Below are 20,846 nucleotides of genomic sequence, written 5' to 3' on the forward strand. Positions count from 1 at the left end.
CTATTGAAATGGATAAATATCAAATCGCAGTGAATGTATGTATCTATATTACCCTTACAAAATTATCTCATTTTATATTTTTACTAAAGTGATATCATGTTTAAAGTTATCTCAAAAAAGATTAAATTAATCCTAAAACTGTCCAATGTACAATTAACCTTTTTACTTTTTACATTTATTTTTACTGTGGGTCTGATACTCATAGTTTTATCCTTACATTTGCATGATTCTAATTTTTTTTTTTCAATTTTGTTTTACCGTACAAATAATAATTATTTTTGTACAAATTGACCTATCTAATTTAAGAAAATCACTAGCAATGACTATCACAAGATAAACACTTGCAAAAGTAAGGGCCTGTTCTCCCCAGCTTATTTTCAGTTCAGTTCAGTACAATTCAGTTCAGCTCCTATAAGTTCAGTTCAGTTCAGCTCGAATCAGTTCAGTTCAGTTCAGCTTCATTCTTTTATAACCATTTTGTTAAATATTATTATTATGTTGGTATAATTTATTTTACTAATTACTCTTATTATTATTATTATTATTATTATTATTATTATTATTATTATTATTATTATTTAAATATATATCATTACTACTCCCTCCGTTTCCTAAAGATCTTCCCTCTTTCCGTTTAAGGGTCTTTCCAAAAGATCTTCCCTCTTTCCAAAAGATCTTCCCTCTTTTGCTTTATTCCTTATTTGGCAAAACAAATTTCCCTATTTACCCTGTCATGTCACTATCATATGGTCCACCATTACATTATTAATTCAATTTTACTCCCTTTCTCTCTCCTACTTTAACCCCTTTTATTTATTTATTTATCTTAACCCCTTTTTCTCTCCTACTTTAGTCACAACATGCCCCCACACAACTTGATTTTCCTTGGTATCTGTAGGAACAGTAAGTGGGAAGATCTTTAGGAAACGGAGGGAGTATTAAGTAGTATTATTATTATTGTTGTTTCTATATATTATTTTGTTTATTATAGCTTTACTCATTATTATTACTATTATTATTAGGAGGAACATGGTTTAGATCAAAGCACAAATAAACCCACTTTTTTTGGCCCATAAATCAATCAAATCGCATCAAGACGGTTTATGATGTAATTTTCGCGGTCCAACCCAATCATTATTTTTATTACTAAATATTTTTATATTATTAAATCTAATTATTAAAATAGTAATATTAATTTACTTCTTAGATATTATTGTTATTATATATCATCATCAAGTATTAATATATTAATACAAATAATATAAAATTATTATTATTAATTATCATTATTATCATTAATTATTATTATTATTATTAATTTATGATTATTAATATTATTTATTTATAACTATCATTTAAAGATATCCAAAATACTATTATTATTATTATTCATTATTATTACTTATCATTATAATTATTATTTAATATTTATATTATTATTGTTAAAAATATTATTTATATATTTATAACATTCAGTTTAATTCAATTTAATTTAATTTAATTTAATTCAATTCAATTCAATTCAATTTAGTTCAGTTCAGTTCAGCTCCAATAAGTTCGGTTCAGTTCAACTCCAATAAGTTCGGTTCAGTTCAACTCCAATAAGTTCAGTTCAGTTCAACTGTTTTATGCCGAAGAGAACAAGCCCTAAAAGTAAAATGAGAGAAGTTATGATACATATAATCAAGTCTCATATAACAATAGCTACTTTCTACTCCCTCTGTATTTTTTTATCTTTCTTATTTTCATTATGCGCGTTTGCCAATTCACATCTTTACTCTATAATATCTTTCACTACATATTAGTAAAAATTATAGCGATTGAATATTAATAAAATACACATCAAGAAGAATCTAATAATACGCCACATGACTATATTTTTTCTTATACGTTGGGAAGAATTTAGAAGATTCTCTTCTAACTGTGAATAGTGTCAAGATTCCAAGTGAGAAAGATAAAAATATATAGAGGGAGTAAGGGCATGTTCTCCCCAGCTTATTTCTAGTTCAGTTCAATTCTTCAATTCATTTCAGTTCAGTTCAGTTCAGATCAATTCAGTTCAGTTGTTTTATGCCGAAGAGAACCGATCCTAATAATTACTAACAAAATTCGGGGTATAAAAAATTGCAATAAGTTTTTTTATGTCTCATTTTACCAAATTTTGTCCATCTAATTTTTAAACAAAATACATTTAATGAGAAAGATAAAAATATACAGAAGGAATAATTACTAATAAAATTTGGGGTATAAAAATTGCAATATGTTTTTTTTTTTGGTCTCATTTTACCAAATTTTGTCCATCTAATTTTTAAACAAAATACATCTAACAATATAATATATGGGGACTCATAATATACTAGAGACTTCAAAATCATTTTATTATGCACCTAATCCATCGTATATAAAAAGACCTCGCAGATCATCAAAGAGCCAAATCATTCATCACATATCACCATTTCTGTGTTTCTCTCTAAAACTATAGTCCGAGTTTTCTCCCTAGAATCCAAGAAAATGCAAGAAATGTACAGTGAGCTCTCTTCAAAAATTCAATACTTTCACTGCATGAATCTTTATATGTTTATGATTGTTTATATTTTGAAGCAGATTTGAAGAACATGAGGAGATCGTGCTCGATGCTTGTATGATATTCTCTTAACTTCTAGAAATTTAGCAAAACTAGCTTAATCGCTTAGTTAATCTCAAATTTTCTTTGATTTCAGCATCAAGATGATTTGTGTGTGTAAAATTTTGAATGAAACATTCGTAAAATTGCAGTCGTAAATGCGTATCGATACTCTGTTTTTTCTTTTAAAAAAATTATTACGAAAGAATGTTGAATTAATTAGTTTGCTTGAAATATCCTCCATTTTTTAAAAAAATTCAAAATCCTTCTAGAGGTCCAGAATTATGCTCTTCAATGGCTTGATTATCGTCAAGATAGAGTGATAGTGTTAGGAATTATCTTTAGATATTTAAGATAGACTTGAGGGATAGCATGTTATCGCTAATGGGCCTCTAGATGCAGGATGTATATATATACTTGATTGAGGAATGAGATAATCACACATAACATTAATCTAAACTTAACATGGTATCAAGAGCCTAACCTGAGAAATATTCTCTCCCACGAACGACTCTCGATCAAGAAGATCGACGAAGAAAAAAAAAACACAAAATCGAAACCCTAAACCTAAAAAAAAACGAAACACACCAAATACCGACGAACAAGACGTGATCTTCGACAAATTTTTCGATCATCATGACCGAATCTACCGAAACAAATATTCCCAAACCCGATCCCGCCTATTTTCTTGGCTCCAACGATAATCCAGACAACTTGATCACTCTGATTCAGTTGAAAGATGATAACTTTGATGAATGGGCACGTGCAATTCGCATGTCTCTGAATGCTAAACGTAAATTAGGCTTCTTGCAGGGAACAATTCCGAAGCCTACGACCCCCGAAAAATTGACTGACTGAAGGCTGGATCATTGTTCACTCTATGCTTGTGTCGTAGCTCCTCAACACGATTTCTCCATCGATTCGTAACTCAGTTTCGTTCTATGAAACGGCACATGAATTATGGGCTCATCTGCAGGAACGTTATTGCGTTTCGGATGGCACCCGAATCTGTCACCTAAAATCGCAGATCAGTGATTGTAAGCAGCAAAAGATAGAATCTTTGGCCGACTATTTTGGCCGCTTGACTCGCTTGTGGGACGAGTTGTCCTCACAGGAAGTGGCGCTACATTGCTCTAGAGGGGGCACAACCTGTGAGGTGGTTCGGTTCCTTGAACAACATCGTGCAGATGATCGTCTACATCGTTTCTTGATTGGCCTTGATGATTGTTATGGGCCTCTTCGTTCCCATCTTCTAGCGCAGACCCCTTTGCCCACGGTCGCTCGCGCCTACCAGATTATAGCCCAGGAGGAGCGTTTGCGGGGACAACGCTCTTCTTCCACGCCAGGTGACGCCTTGGCTTTTAAACTTGACGCTCGTTCCAAATTATGTTTACCTACGGATTCGCTGGTTTGTACTCACTGTAATCTTGAAGGCCATGAGAGCAGTGGTTGTTTTGAATTAATTGGATACCCCGAATGGTGGGGGGACCGCCCACGAGGCTGGCGAGGTGGCTCGGTGCAGCGGGGTGGCCGGACGGGACGCGGTCATGGTGGTCGCGGCACACCACCAGCCCGCGCAAATAAGGCGGTGGCGGGTGGCAGTTCAGCCGAGAAGATCGGCGGTGGGGGAGTGGTCGCTCCTCCATCACACGACGCTGCTGGGGCCGGATTGGCATGCATCTCGCCTGACCAGTGGAAGAATCTCTTAGACTTGCTGAATATGCCTAAACCGAAAGATCGTATGACTGGTGAGTGTTTGTGGATAATTGATACGGGTGCTACACATCATGTGACAGGACAGTTTTTGCATTTATGTGCTGTACGGAAAATTCCTGGATGTCCAGTTGGTTTGTCAGATGGTAGTTCTGTAGAAGCTACCCATGAGAGAGATGTTATACTTCCTGGAAATCTGAAACTATATAATATTTTATTTGTTCCTAATCTGGATTGTAATTTGATTTCTATTCCGCGGTTAGTAGATTCGGAAAATTGTATAGTTCAGTTTACTAAGACATTGTGTATATTACAGGACCGCAGGACAAAGACGCTGATTGGAGCGGGTGAGCGGGAAGATGGACTTTTCTTTTTCCGGGGCGTTCCAAAGGTGAAGATCAATGTTGTGGAAGGCATGGCATCTATTGATATTTGGCATAAGTGTTTGGGTCATCCTTCGGAGAAAGTTTTGAGGCATTTACCGTGTGTGAGTCCCTCTGATGTTAGTAGTTGCAATAAAGATGGTGTGATGTGTGTTTTCGTGCTCATCACCCTAGAAGTAGTTTTCTTAGGAGTAATAGTAGAGCTAGTCGGATGTTTGAATTAGTTCATTGTGATTTATGGGGTCCTTATAGAACAAAGTCTACTTGTAGTGCATCTTATTTTTTGACTTTAGTTGATGATTATTCTCGTTCTGTATGGACTTATATGCTATATAATAAATTGGAGGTTGAAACAATGTTCTTGCATTTTGTGGCTTTGATTGATCGCCAATATGACCTGAAGATTAAATATGTGCGCAGTAATAATGGCACAGAATTTAATTGCCTCAAACCGTACTTTTTGCACCACGGAATTATCTTTGAAACATCATGTGTTAAAACCCCCAACAGAATGGTAGAGTGGAGCGAAAACATGGCCATATTTTAAATGTTGTCCGGGCATTGCGATTTCAGGCTAATCTTCCTTTAAAATTTTGGGGGATTGTATGCAGGCAGCTTGTCATTTGATAAATCGAACCCCTTCTGTCGTCCTTAATTATAAAACCCCCTATGAGTGCTTGTTTAATAGGCCCCTACAATGACTGATATCAAAATCTTTGGGTGTTTGTGTTATGCCTATAATATTTCCCATGGGGGTGATAAATTTGCCAGTATGAGCCGAAGGTGTGTGTTTCTGGGATGTTCTTATACTCGGAAGGGATGGAAATTATATGATTTAGACACCTAGAAATATTTTGTTTCCCGTGATGTGAAATTCATTGAACATAAATTCCCCTTTAGTGACCCTGCACCTGTACCTGTGTCACCTATTGTTCCTAATAATGTGGTGTATTGTGAGGAGGAGATGAGTATGCCCCTTGTGAAGACACCAGGACGGAGGTTGGTCAGCTTGGAGATCAGGAGGGTGAGGCGACGCCGGGAGTGGCGGAGCCTCCGACGGACGGTGGGCGGCCGGAGGCGGCGCCCCCCATGAGAAATGACCCGGCCCTGGTCCAGGGAGGGTGTAGAACAAGAGATGTGAAGGATTTGGGAAGAGGTAAACGAACCAAAGTACCGAATAAAAAGTTACAGGATTTTGTTACTCATACGGTAGTGAAAAAGAAAAGTTCATCAACTCAAGCACCTGCTTCGACAACGTCCTCAGGTACCCCATATCCTATTACACATTATGTTAGCTGTGAAAAGTTTTCTGCTAACCATGCAGGTTTCTAGCTGCTATAACTACAGGGCGCCCTCCAAAATCATTTAAAGAAGCCATGAAACATGAAGGGTGGCGTGAGGCCATGGGCGTTGAGATACAAGCTCTGGAGAATCAGGGCACATGGGAATTACAGCCACTTCCTCCAGGCAAGAAGGCCTTGGGGAGTAAGTGGGTGTGTATAGAAAAGTATGATGAGAAAGGAAACCTTCAGAGACTAAAGGCAAGATTGGTTATCTTTGGCCATCATCAGGTGGAAGGGATTGATTATAACGAAAAATTTGCCCCGGTAGCAAAAATGACTACTGTTCGTACTTTCCTGGCTGTTGCAGCAGTTAAGAAATGGGACATTCATCAGATGGATGTCCATAATGCCTTTCTTACATGGAGATTTGGAGGAAGAAGTTTACATGAAAATTCCACCTGGTTTTCAGGGAAATAGTCTAATCTAGTGTCCAGGATGAAGAAATCATTGAATGGCTTGAAGCAGGCACCTAGATGTTGGTTTGCAAAATTGGCCACTGCTTTGAAAGCATATGGGTTTAAGCAGTCCTATTTTGATTATTCCTTGTTTACGTTTACTAGGAATAATATTCAGTTGAATGTTCTCATCTATGTGGATGACATGATTATTGCAGGAAATGATCAGACAGCTTTACTGAACTTCAAAGCTTACTTTGGGAAATGTTTCAAAATGAAGGATTTGGGAGCTTTGAAATATTTCCTTGGTCTTGAGATTGTCGGGGGCCACAATGAATTTTTATGAGTCAAAGGAAGTATGCATTGGATATCATTGCAGAGGCAGGGTTACTTGGGGCGAAACCTGCTGAGTTTTCTATCTCTCACTCTCATAAGGATTGTCAATCTTTAGAGCATCCTTATTCATGATTGAGAATAAAGATCAAGTTGATGATTGAGAAAAAAGTGCTCTTAATCACAATTGAAAAAAAGATTCTGAGGTGAATGAGAGTGATTGGGAAAAAAAATGGGTTGGGGTGAGTGAAATGTTAATCAGGCATGAGAGTGGGAACCACTTCCTGGTCATCAATTCTTTAATTTTTTTTGGCTGAACCAGCAGCAAAACGTAGCGTTTTGCTGCTGGTTCAGCCAAAAAATTTAAAGAGCTTACACGCTGTAGCTGGCAGCTGAAATGCGTGTCAGCGCCAGTTGCAGCGTGCCATTTGGCACTCACAACACATGTTGTTTTTAATTGGGTAATTAAAATATAATCGTTGTAAATTTTGCAACGATTATATTTTAAAAAATATAAATAAATAAAAAAATTACCAACGGCTCTATTTTTTTCGAGATCTATAAATAGAGACCCATTTTGCTATATTTTGGTCACACTTAATTTTCTCCATCTTCACTAATTTCTTCTATTTGTTCTAACTCTTCTTCCATTGTTATTTATGTATTTCTTTCTTGATTAAGTTTTATGTTTTACGTTCTTAGTTAAGTTTTATGTACTTTTTTTCTTAAGTAAGTTTGTAATTGTCGCACCAATGTAGCATTTTATGTATTTCGTTCTTAAAATTATATTAAAAATGCTAATTGTGTCTCATAAATTAATTAGTAGATAGTTAATTATGTATGCACAAGATAGTGGTAACTAATTTCGTATTTAATTACTTAATGAAAGCGCTAATTACATTTGCTACGTATTGATAAAAGCTAATTATGTAGATAACTTAATTATTAAAATGATAATTATAATTTTAAATTTATTAATTTAATTAATTAATAATAAAATATCAATTAGTAATGAATATTTCATATCATCAAAAAGTAAATAATAAAAAAAGTAGTTGGGTAAGGTCAAAAAGTAAGAGAGAGAGGAAAAAGTAGTTGGGATGATTGAAAAATGGTTCATGAGATGAGTGAGAAAAGATTGTGGGATGTTAACTTTTAGAAAGAGAAAGTTAGAAAGAGAATGAAATAATTGAGTTTTTCAATCATGAGTAATGATGCTCTTAGAATTATTCTCTCATTGTTTGTAAGCAAAAATCATATACGAATTTGCGACTAAAAATAATTGCAACGTTGACGGCTGATGACCTCTTCTTCAAATTAAAGTTTAGATTTTGCATTTTTGCCTCATGTGCATTGTACAACATTTATATAGACAACAACTAGGAGATTGAGTTGAAGGATGAGGAGCTAGCTCATGTGGTAGAGCACTCCCCTCTGATCTTTGAGGTCAGGGGTTCGATCCTTACCCCCAGCATTATGTTGAGATATTTTCTTAGCATGCTTTGCATGCTTTACCAGCCAATGTGCTGGTAGTTCCTACAAGGCTAGTAGCCTTGGTAGGGGTTAGCCTTTGGGCTGACTTAATTTCCCAATCAAACAAAAAAAAATAAAAAATAAAAAAAAAACTAGGAGATTGAGTTGGACTATGTTAATTACTAGAATTTTTTGCACGCGATGCGTGCTTGAATTTTTTTTCGAAACAGATGCTCGATTTTCTTCGGCATATATAAGAGTCAAAATTTGAAAATTAGTCATACGAAATATAATTGTTTTTAGTTGCAAAATTTGATTGGTTTAGTTTATGTCACTTAAGTCTCTCACCATTCTTTTTTTTTTTTTTTTTTTACTTTTCAAAGTTAAATTCTATGAACAAAATAGAAATTTTATTGAATTTATTTATGATTTCTAATATTATAATTTTTTAGTTGATCTTTGAATTAAGTACAATACTTCATAAATTGTAAAGAAAGTGAACACTTTGATTTCAAATCAATTTTTTCATAGGTTGTAGTTTGTAAGTGAATTTTTAAGTTTTTGTAAAGTTTCCTCATTTTAGTGATTTGCATAACATAAATTATGCAATTTTATGATTTTAGTTGACATGTGAGTGATTGTTATAATTATATTTTTTGTATTTTTGTTTGAAGTCCTCTTTGATTTGTAAGTGAATTTGTAATTTAGAATGGGAAGGGGATAAACTAATAACATTCCTTTTGTAATTTAGAAAAGAAAGGGGGGCAAAATAGGCATTTCAAAAGAGGACACCATTGCTCCCCCCTTCCCTTATATAATAGAGATTTATTCATTTTTAATAAATAAATTACTTTAATATTGGATTGATATACTTCTTTCGTTTCTTTACTTGCAAAACTTTTTTTTCCATCAACTCTAATGCAAAACTTGAATAGGAGAGATGTAGAGAGGAAAAAAAGAGAGGGCCCCATGTGGTTGGAGAGAGATAGAGAGAAAAGAAAAACAAAAGTAAAAAGTGTTGCAAGTAATTAATTATTTCCCTTTTAGGAAAGTGTTACATTTATAAAAAAACGGAGGAAGTAATATTATCCGCAGCAATAGTTAAATAGCGACCATTAGAGAAAAAAAAAAGTAATTATGTATAAGTAATGTACACAGGTTGTGTAAGACATCTATACGAATATATATTAAAAGGTGATCCTATATATGAGGAACTATGGGTCAGTTCTCTTCGGCATAAAATAGCTTAACTGAATTAAACTGAACTGAATTGAATTGAACTGAAATGAATAGTGATATGTGAGAGTAAAAGTATTGTCTAGAGCTGAACTGAATTGAATTGAACTGAAGTGAATTGAACTGGATTGAACTGAATATAAGCTGGGGAGAACATACCCTATGTCTCACATCGCTATCCCTTAGATTGTTTATTTCAACTAAACATATGCAATAAAAAAAATTAGAAAATAAATATTATAATTAAGCTTATATATTAAAGTCTTAACCACTAAACCCAATAATATTTGGCGTTATAATTTTGAAGTAATTATTAAAAAAATAAAAATTATAAATATCCAACCTTCCACCTATGCATTGATTTGGACATGGTATTTCAATGTTGAAACTTGAAACCGACACCATTTTCTTCTTATCCAATATGCATGAACGAAGACCCAAGTGGACTTAAGATCTTTATTTATGGGTCCCCACCCCCACAAAACCCACTGTTTTCCGGACTCAAGAATCTGGGCATGGGGCATGGCAATACAAATCTTAACTGGATAACGCGCCACGTCAGTTCTCTTGCCTTCTATCTGCAACTCTACAAAACCCTCCCTTCAAAACCTCTACCTCCATTGTTTCTCTCTCTTCCATTTTCATTCATCACAGAATCATAAAAAGTTTGAAACTTTAGGACAAAACACACACAAAAAATGGCAACTTTGTGTGCTTCAGCCATTAATATACACCCAAATCTCACTCATTCTCTCTCCAATTCCATCAATTTATCATCAACACCCACTAATCTATCTTCCCTTCGTTCAAATTTCATTAATTCTTCTTCTTTAGGTCTTAATGTTGCTGTAAAAACCATTCAATGTCAACCAAACAAGAATGGTAATGTTGTTTGTATGTCATGGGATGGTCCTCTTTCTTCTGTTAAACTTATCCTTCAGGGCCGAAATCTTGAGGTAAATTTCTTTCGATCTTGCGTTTCTCTTTTTAATTTCTGTGTTTTTTTACTGAAATTTCATGTGGGTTTTGGTTATTTGGGTGTTTGGACATCTGGGTCGATTTTGGTTTTGTGATTTATGAAGATAATATCATGTAGTGTAATCTTTAAAGTATTTGTTAGAAATCTAAAGTGTGACATATTCAATTTTATTGGTTATATTATATCATTTGTTGGGATATTACTAAATTCTATGACTATTTTCAGCTACAGGGTGCTTATTTGATTATGATTTGAGAGCTGCTGTTATCAATCTTTTGCTTAACTATCCAGTATTCTGAATTTAAAATCTCATATTTGCTACTTGATATTGTAATGTGGTTAGTTGGGGTGGATGTATTAGTCATGTAGATCCTCAATAATGAAGCTTTCTCGTTTGATGCTATTTTGCTGATACTTGTTTCATCAATTTGTGTTCTTATGATAAGAGAACTCACATGTGAGTTAGGACTAGTTGCTTCACATTGAAGCAGAAAAGGGTCGATGATTAAGATATAAGACTAATGGGTTACTCTTCCTATTGCCAATTGGCTTTAGGATGGAAACAGGAAACCCACTAAGTTTTATCGTATGTGGTCAAACTCTCCTCCAACTAAGGCTTGTGTTTTTTTTTGGATAAAACCAACCAAGGTTTGTGTTAAGTCCCAATGAAGGAATGCTTTGGTTTTGAAGTAATAGCATTGATTGCCCCGAGAGAGGATCATTTGACCTCATGTTGGAACTTGGAAGCATCCTTTGTACACGATGCTTGAAACACTTCGGGAAATTGATTAATAGGGAGTAATGTGGGTATCTAGAATACAAGGTGTCTTCTTACTATGAATATTTTATCCTTTCAATACCTACAAATACTATTTTTATGGGGAAGCGTTGATTGATCACATGTTGAAGTTGATGAGTAGATGAAATTTTCAGTTTTATGGTCTATGTATGTTTGACACAGAATTTGTGTGTTACAGTTAAGTGACAATGTTCGAAGCCATGTGGAAGAAAAGGTTGGAAAAGCTGTCAAGAACCATAGCCATTTGGTGCGGGAAGTGGATGTGCGTTTGTCTGCTAGAGGTGGAGAGCTTGGTAAAGGGCCAAAACTTAGGAGATGTGAGGTATCAGATTTCACTCTTGGTGATGAAGTTGTTATTTTTCATGTTTTAACACGGATTCTCAGTTGAATACAAAAAATTTGTGTTCAGGTCACCTTATTTACCAAGAGGCATGGTGTGATTCGAGCTGAGGAAGATTCTGACACTCTCTACGGCAGTATCGATTTGGTCTCTTCAATTATACATAGAAAATTGAGGAAGATTAAGGACAAAGTATCTGACCATGGTCGACATATGAAAGGTTTCAACCGCTCTAAGGTGAGGGACCCTGAGCCAGCAATAATCACTGTAGACGACACCGTGGAAGAGGAAGTGGAAGCAGCTCCTGTTCCTGTTGAAGAGGACATTGAAGAGGTTAGTTTGATGCATATGCTAAATGCTCTTTCATGGCATGTCATTCCTTTACTTTCTTTTTACCTGAAATATGCACTATGTGATGCTCTGTTATCATGTTGTGCATATTAGGTTCAGAACCATTTAACTGCAAATCTCTGTTGATAATGTTGATAATAGTATACTGTATATATGGAGAACTTGTTCTACACCTAACAGAGAGGAGGAACTGATGTGAGTCCAAACCAAGTGGATTTACTAAAACCTCACATATTTGGCCGCCCCAGATAAACTACCCACCTCGCAGTGTCCCGAAGTAACAGTTATCCAAATAGCCAGACACAAAAGATATGAGAATGAATGCAATGTTTTGCCATTTTACTGCATCAGATTTTCTCAATATGGACTACTTTACAACAGCTTATTTTATCTTTGAACTTTTCTGTCAGATTGTTCGTACAAAGTACTTTGACATGCCACCTCTTACACTCAACGAAGCTGTTGAACAGCTTGAAAATGTTGATCATGACTTCTATGCTTTCCGAAATGAAGAAACAGGTAGATTATTTCTGGCCACGTAGTTCACTGCTTTACTTAAATGCTTCTCTGCCAACTTTGTAATTTTGAGTTCTCTATTCACAGGTGAAATCAACATCCTGTATAAAAGAAAAGAAGGGGGATACGGGCTTATTATTCCCAAGGACGGAAAAACAGAGAAGTTGGAACCTTTGGAAGTACAACACGACAGAGAACCATCCTATGCAGAATAGGCCGAGATTGCTTATCTTGGCAGTGGCACTAACAGCGGATTCTCTGTTTGCTTGTAAACCGCTAAACAATTACTATCAAAGATCAGAAAGCCGGACTCCATGCAAAAGCTTTTGGATATGAGATAAATAGATGATTTACAGCTGTGATTATCCTCTTTTTTGGATGACCTGTTTGTGACAGTGCCGAGTATGTATAGAAACAGATATGAGGAAAAACAGTAAACTCAGTTAGACAATCTTGTAAATGCATGAATTAGCTGATTTAAGTTCAATCTCTTCGTCTGCATTAATTGCTCCAGTATCAGAGTTCTTTTGATGTCTGCTCTAGAATGATATTATTGGCGGCATTACTTAACGCAAGTTTGTTAGCCAATATCAAATAATTGAACTAAGTCACTAACCTAGTGTAAGAATAACAATTCCAGTTTTACCTAAGAGTTCTTATTGTCTGTAATAATTATCGGTTTAACATTTGCTATGATACAAGATTTTCTTTCTAAACAATGCTAGCCAAAAGAAACAAAAAAACATTATGCATCGCTTTTGCAAATAATTTCCAGCATATCGTCCATGCAAGATGTGCAATAAGCTCTTTTTCTCTTTTTTCTACATGCTAATATCATTAATGGCATTATGAGAAATGTTTTGGAAAAAAAAATAGTGCAAACTGCAAGTAGGTATTCTTATCTTTTCGGAACAATCTTTCTACATGATACAAGGATACAAATTAATGATTAAAGTGCATAAGATTTAGAAAGAAAGATGCTTTAAATTAGTCTATGATTCCTCATTCTAATAGTTGAAGACTTGAAGATAAGTTGTTCCAGACTCCACAGGAAACAGTAGGCAATAATTATGGTATGTATCTTTCTTTCCTAATATAGGTAAAACCCAAAAACTCTAGTCAACTTTTATGATTGGACTCACAAAGCAAAGATCACGAGATAGAAAAAAAATAAAATTCATACCACACTCAAAACAAATCAGGTAAAAAGTAGTACTAAAAGAGAAGACAAATAATACAGCAAAGTTTTAGACCTACATGAAATGACACAGGCTCTTTGCTCCCACTTCTTTTTTTGGTTTTACACTCCCTAAAACATTTGTTACTTGTTATCACTGCGAAATGATGGCATATTCAATTTGATAGGCTTTTAAGCTACTCACCTGACAGTTGCTGCAATGGTGGAGATAACTTGGTGATGTCATACAAAATCCAAGTTTGTTCCGTTATCTTCCGGTGCTCAAACTTTGGTTTGCAGTGTGCTGATATGTTTGATCTGGAAATGGACCAAATCTGTCTAATGTTCTCCTCAAAGAATATACAGAAGACAGGAAGAATAGAGAGAGAGAGAGAGGGGACCTCAAAATACATCAGTACATTACTACATTCTTAAATTGGTAATATGACTAAGAAATGCAGCCCATGAACTGTATTCTAATGCAAGAAACACAGCGAATGAATTTCGCTGCAGATTATAATCCTTTCTTATACAATGCGAATTGATAGGAAGGATGTTTCTTTCTTTCATATTAAAATGCTCAAAGTGATACAAAGTAATTAAATATCAAACATGTTCTGCAACAGAACAGATTTGAAAACCAAGGCTGCAATCATGTATATGTTTAGATCATGAAGTTACAAGCATCAGAAATCTCGGATATAATATAACCATACAACAATTTGCCCTATATTTAAAATTTCTGAGTTCTGACAACTTTGCACGCCTTGAGAAACATATTTGCAAGGTCTAGCAACCTAAATTGGCCAAGCCTGTTAGTGCTGCCTGAAATCAATGATATTTAAGCTTGAAGTCTTGAACAGATAGTTGGAAGCTACAAGATGACACATGCAACACTTAGATCCTCAATTTGTTTGAGTTGCATGTTCCTTTCATTATGCCTGCAGGTTCTTTTGTATGTTCGAATTAAATATATAGAAGCATTATACAATGTATGTTCAACTAGATTTTGCAGAAGGTAAGAACTGGCATTGCAGTGTTGTGAAGCAGCAATCTTTGAAGCGTTGATTATAGAACTTCCAGATGAACAAAACGAATGAATAGTCATCGAGTAATTGCCATAGCCAATAACTTTCGAACAAACAATAATTAATGACCTTTAACGTTTATCTCATTAGAATTGTCTTTTCCCATATCGCAGCTCACTTGAACCAGCTGCTTCTTTGTTTTGGAAAATTTCTTAGTCGAGACGCTCAAGAGTTTGTTTAGAGACATTTCTTCACCTACGATCTTCTTCTTGAGTTCATACCGGTGTTTGATCCTGTTATCAAGATTGTATCCGAGAAACGCAGGAAATGACAAAAGTTCTCCTATTTCTCGATCCATATCTTCAATCAAGTACTCCATCTTCTTTTCTAAAGACCCTGGATTATATTGCAGTATCTGAAAATGTTTTTTACTCATTGCAACTATATCATCACAACAAAAGCCATAGCTCAAAAATAAACCAAAAACTTCCTGCAATTTTTCAGAGGTTGTTCTTGTCACAGCTCCCATTGCCATAACAAGATCCTTGGTTCTATAGGCATAACCAATCTTTACCAACATTGCCAGCTTGTGAGAGAGGTTCTTCTCAAAAGAAAGGCCAAGAAATAATGGTGCTTTAATCAAAAACCGATAAATCTCTCCAGAATCCAGTCCACATTCCTTCAAGAAATCAATTCTGGGTTGTAATTTCCTTTTTTTGCTGGCACTTATTACATTTGGAAAAACAAGCACAATCTTGAAGATCTCCGGATCAGATAAGCCAACATATGATCTGAAGAACTCCACATGCCCTTGCAGATGTTCCACACTATAAGTTAGAATAGCAGGGAGTCTATTCAAAACTTCTCCAACGGCATCTGTGTCTCCTCCACTAAGCTTTTGAAGAAACCCAATTCGCGGAACTAACTGAGTATCCAAATCATAGTTGAGAATCGAAGGGCGCTTAGCAATTATACCCACGGCATCAAAACGAGTCAAGTATGTTAACAATCTCTGAATTTCTTCATATGATTTAAGACAAATACCCTTGCTAAGATTAACATTGTTGAGAACATGGGCAATCTTTTCTTGAGGAATGCCATTCTCAATCAACAAATTAACTTTTTTATCAAACCCTCCAATAAACCTAGGCTCCATACCCAACAAAAGACGCTCAATCTGAATACTTTCAATCTTGATTTCTAGTCCATTAATAAACTTTACAAAAAATTCAACTTCTTCAGCTGTTAATACATCTGGGTGTTTGATTATCAACTTAGACAAACCAAGTTCATTTAACCCAATTGATTGTAACCCACGAATTCGACTGCGAATCGACTCAACAGGTAAGAGCTCCAAAGCAGGATTTCTCCCTAATATATCTTCAATTACTCTCTCATCAAAACCCAGAATTTGGAATAATGAAACGATATGCCCTAATAAGAAATCAAAAGTGATAACAAATTTCATTACTAAATTAAAACTTGTCTCTTAAAATAATGCATATAACATGTTTGTAAAAAGGTCTGAATGAACTGCATACCTTTTTCTGTATAATCACCAATTTCTCTGCTGCATTTGGTTAAAATTAACACATTTCTCGGATGTTGAGTTGAGATTGGCCATAAAAAATCTCGTTCTCCATTGAAAAACCCAGAAGAAGTGAAATTGAGGAAAGAGAAACAAACATGAGGAGAATTATGAGTTGCATTGAAAGGAAGTTGAGGGGAAAAGCTCAAAGCTTGAGGAGATAAAGTGTATGCCATTCAACTATTTAAGTGTTTGTTTAGTGATTGTTGACAAAAGAATAATCTTTTGATGAATTGTGAATTTGTGATTTCTATAAGTCTGTAACTGCTTTCAGTCGTACTTTAAATTGGCGCCAATCTCTTTCTGTGTCTAGTGTCTCCTTTTTTTTTTTCTCCCTCAAAATGAGAGGGTAGATAAAGCAAGAAAGCTACCTTAATCTTTTACTTTTTTTCTAAGGGGTAGGTTATACATACTTACATCTAGTTTTTAGGATTGTATATAAGAGATACTAGTCTTTTTTGCACACGATGTGTGTATGGATTATTTTGAGAATTATTATTAAATTTCATCTAAATATAATTTTGAATGATGTAATTTACAATCATCATTAGTTCTGATTGAATATCATGTGGTGTAAATACAAAATATAAAAATTACTTGACGAAGAAATTGGAATCTAGATATTTTTATTACTTGTTAATGGATGTTGATATTATTATTGCATATCAAAGTTTAGGGCCCTGTTTGGCAAAACTAGCGGTCGAGGTAGCGGGTAGCTGTTGTAGTAGCGGGTAGCTGCCAATTAGTAGTTGTTAGCTGTCAGCGTTTAAAGTAGCTGTTTAAATAATGAGTGTTTGGCAAAAGTAGCGGTTGAAATTGAAAAAACACAATATTAGAAATATATATTAGATTTAGTTACGAACTAAATTACAATATTTTTATTAATTAGCTTAATAAATAAATTCAATGCTTACACCCCCTAAAAATCAATAATGCTTACACATAAAATTAGTTTTCAACAACTATTGATCTACGTCGTCTAGCTTTCCATAAACAATAGGCTATCTGGTCACGAATTACTTTGGTAAGTTGTATCCTTGATGATCAGTGTGAAGACTCCAATTCAAACTCTAACATATATGAAACATAATAAGAACACACAGTAAATAAATGTTGGATAAAAGCTATACTTTCAATTCAATTGAACTAGAATATAGTGAAAAGGAAAGAGAGAAACCTGAGGAAACTTGATCAATACAATGGGAATTCTGCAGGTACTGTCGTTATAGATAAGATAATTTTTCAAAGATTTTCTTGATTTTTTTTTTTCCGGAAAATGAATATCTGAAAATAATCTTAAAAAAAAAAATTTTGAACGCTGCTTTTCTTTATGAAACGTTAACATGGGAAGCGTTTCTCAACCACTACCCAACCTCTACCTAAACCTCTACCCTCTACTACAAACGCTACCTTACCAAACACTTATTTTTTTCCTAAGTAGCTTTTTGACCTTGTCCAACCGCTACCCGCTACCTCAAACGCTATGGCCAAACAGGGCCTAGGTAAAATTAAAATTTTATGTCTTTGATTTTGTAATTGATTTGAAAACTTTTTAGTTATGTTAATCTGTTATTCAATCATAAACTTTGTCGTTCACTATACAAATTTATAAAAGTTTATTTTAGCTACTTTGAACTTCCTTTGATATGTATATTTTAAATTAGGAAGGATTATGATTGAGGAAAATCTCGAAATCTTAATAGGTAATATTTTTTATTAGATGAAGAGTTAAAAAGTCTTTTCAAAATGGGACACCATAACTCCCCTTGGATTATATAATAGAGATAAATACATTATTTAAAATAGAGATAAATTGTAAATTTATGAAAAAATTATGCATCAATCGATGCAATAAATGATCAATTATTGCAATTTATTTCCATTTTTAACATGCAAACTTTAGGGATGCATATAGTTTTTTCCTTTTTTTAATGAGCGATTAAACGCAGTTATGCATTACTTCATATAAAATTTATATAGATATTACTTTTTACAAAACTTTATTAATTAAATTAGATGATTTTTTTTTTGGGTGCAAAGGAGGGGCAAAGCCAAAAAAAAAAAAACAAGAAACTAAGACAGTAACACAAAGAAAAAAAAAACAACATACTCAAAAGAGACTACTAACAAAAAAAAACACACAAAATAACTAATTAAAAAACCCTAAGAAACAACAAAACTCCGCCAACCAATCACGCAGCTACAGCAGAAGCTTATCGGATCAGCGCTACACCACTCCAATCCTCCAATAAAAAAGGCACGAAGACTAAGATGACCTCTAAAATAACAAGATTAGGGACTAAGTTCACTCCATAGTTAGCTAAACAATCTGCAGCTCGATTAGCTTTCCTATAACAATGAGGAATAGTAACATGCCAATTTGGGTTTGCAAGCAAATTCTTGCATTTATTTATGATATATAAGTATGGAGAGAAGGAAGAAGAATCCTCCGCGAGGATGCGAATAACAACCTCGGCGTCCACTATGAGTTGGCGCAAATAGGATGAGCTTGGTGTAGGATGAGCATCCTACACCTTGCCCATTTGGCTAGCTTTTGACAGTATTTTTGAAAGTGGGCCAGCTCTTTCTCTCTCATCACTCACTCATTCACTCTCTTTCTCTCTCATTTATTTGTTGAAATAATTTTTTTAATGTACAAATGCATATGGTTTGGTGTACAATAGTAATGACCATTAGTGTACATTGTGATTTATTGAATTTCGGTATGGGATTGTAATTGTACATATTGAATTTCATTAGTGAACAAACATCAACACACCGGTGTACAAAGATTGGAAATTACTCACTTGACATTAGCTTCAGGAATTGGGTTACTTTCAGCTGGGGTTGTCATTGTACATTTTGATTTTATTAATGAACAACCACGAAGCCATGAATGTACAAGAAGGTTGAGTGTGGAAAAGAGAGAAGTGGTGAACAGTATATGGGAGAAAATGATGGCGGTTGACATCAAATCAGTTATTAAATGGTGCACAATAACTGTCAAATCAGTTACTTTTTGAATTTTCGACATGTACACTGGATGTAATGAAAATGTATATTGGCTGTCAAATCAATTACTTTTTGCATGTTGAATGATGCGTTTCATTCTTCTTGCCTTACGTTTTGAAGGAGGTGTATGATGCTCATCCTACACTTCATACCACCATCTATTAATTGATGAGTTGGACTCTTCTATGACCAGCATTCCATGCCAAAGCTAAACTCCGCATCACTGCCAACAACTCCACTTTGGTACATGAACAATAGCCAAAATTTACTGCAAACTTCTCTTTTAGTTCCTCGATGTACCCTTTATCATTCCCCCAACTCCAATTGATTACCCGAAAATTAGATTAGATGACATTTACATGTTCTTATGAGTTATGGCAAAAAAAAAATTGGATAGCCTGGTAATTCGATAAAGGATTAAGGGTTGTTTACTTTTTCTTTTCTTTTTTCAATTGATTTAAATAGGGAAATGTTTAATTTAAAGTCTAACAATGTTATATAGATTAAAGTTCAATATTTGAATGTTAAAGATAAACAAATCCTCTAGCTAGTGGGAATTTCAATGTAATGATTTTGGAGAAGATTTTAGAAGACAAAACTTATTGTTTTGTGGATTTTGTAAATTAATACTAATTTTTAATGCATTTATATAGAACCTCTATGACTCTATCTAAAGCTTCAAAGGATTAGTTGAACCTGCTTAGGAAAAAAAAATCGAATCTGAGACATAGATATGCAACACTATTTGTACGAATTTCTCCCAACTGTGACATTATCTAACTCCAATTTTGATTAGAAGTTTATTGTTGATTTAATCACAATTCAGGTCTAATGACAAATCTAGTTTTTGACTTCGTACAATGTCATTTGTACATAGACTATCAAGATTAAATCAATAACGAATTATGAATATATGAAAGTCGCAAGCAAAGATGTATAATAGGGCAATAACTCCGTTGCAAGCAAAAATGTGTAATAGGGCAATACTGGTTGGAAATCAATAGATCGTTCTGAATGATAACACATCTTACTAATAGGGTTATTTTCTCCGCCTAACCAAATACTTTCTTTTATAGTTCAATCAAAAAAGCAAAGAAAATTAGTGAAAATCAACTAACTTAGGGCTATAGCTCTTAAGAGTCTTTTTGGGGTAATATGAGTCTATGATTAGCATTTTACGCTTATGGCTCCCTATACACGAAAAGATAAAAAAGATACTGAAAAAAATGAGCATGTCGAAAAAACAATTTAGAATTTGCGTACACTAAACCCTTGGGCAATTTGTTTGACATGGGTCTGTTCGGCGCAATTTTTGAGGTAGCTTTTAGCTTATGAAAAATTATTTTAGTGTTCGTGAAATCAACTTTGAAAGTAGTTTTCAAGTTGATTTTAGCTAATTAACTTTTGTCAAAAGCTACCATTTTTACTTAATATTTACACACTAAAAATGTTGTCAACTGCTACTATCACCGAATAGTTATACCTTAAAAACGCAGTTTCACAACTACTCAGCTAAAGTTCACAACTACTCAGCTAAAGCTCACAACTCACATCTAA

The 20,846-nt window shown here is 34.3% G+C and overlaps 2 protein-coding genes across 2 annotated transcripts; one reads left to right on the forward strand and one right to left on the reverse strand.

The window, feature by feature from the left end:
• Nucleotides 1-10,009: 10,009 nt before the first annotated feature.
• On the forward strand, nucleotides 10,010-12,971 carry LOC104883328 (ribosome-binding factor PSRP1, chloroplastic). The gene is made up of 5 exons (XM_010667825.4): nucleotides 10,010-10,455; nucleotides 11,456-11,599; nucleotides 11,687-11,950; nucleotides 12,379-12,487; nucleotides 12,572-12,971. The coding sequence occupies exons 1-5, from the start codon at nucleotides 10,198-10,200 to the stop codon at nucleotides 12,697-12,699; spliced, it is 903 nt and encodes a 300-aa protein (XP_010666127.1). The 5' UTR covers nucleotides 10,010-10,197; the 3' UTR covers nucleotides 12,700-12,971.
• Nucleotides 12,972-14,202: 1,231 nt separating this feature from the next.
• Nucleotides 14,203-16,637, reverse strand: LOC104883329 (hypothetical protein). The gene is made up of 2 exons (XM_010667826.3): nucleotides 16,231-16,637; nucleotides 14,203-16,123 (listed from the first exon to the last, which is right to left on the reverse strand). The coding sequence occupies exons 1-2, from the start codon at nucleotides 16,451-16,453 to the stop codon at nucleotides 14,811-14,813; spliced, it is 1,536 nt and encodes a 511-aa protein (XP_010666128.1). The 5' UTR covers nucleotides 16,454-16,637; the 3' UTR covers nucleotides 14,203-14,810.
• Between the last annotated feature and the right edge of the window lie 4,209 nt (nucleotides 16,638-20,846).

The sequence above is a fragment of the Beta vulgaris genome, chromosome 3 (genome assembly GCF_026745355.1).
Source record: "Beta vulgaris subsp. vulgaris cultivar EL10 chromosome 3, EL10.2, whole genome shotgun sequence".
Taxonomy (NCBI): Eukaryota; Viridiplantae; Streptophyta; class Magnoliopsida; order Caryophyllales; family Amaranthaceae; genus Beta; species Beta vulgaris.

Bases quoted from the DNA above. Each gene is read 5' to 3' on its own strand.
- LOC104883328 (XM_010667825.4), top strand. From the start codon at position 10,198: ATGGCAACTTTGTGTGCTTCAGCCATTAATATACACCCAAATCTCACT. The intron at 11,951-12,378 runs GTTAGTTTGATG...CTTTTCTGTCAG, and splicing joins TTGAAGAGGACATTGAAGAG to ATTGTTCGTACAAAGTACTT. The intron at 12,488-12,571 runs GTAGATTATTTC...CTCTATTCACAG, and splicing joins TTTCCGAAATGAAGAAACAG to GTGAAATCAACATCCTGTAT.
- LOC104883329 (XM_010667826.3), bottom strand. From the start codon at position 16,453: ATGGCATACACTTTATCTCCTCAAGCTTTGAGCTTTTCCCCTCAACTT. The intron at 16,124-16,230 runs GTATGCAGTTCA...ATTTCTTATTAG, and splicing joins TGGTGATTATACAGAAAAAG to GGCATATCGTTTCATTATTC.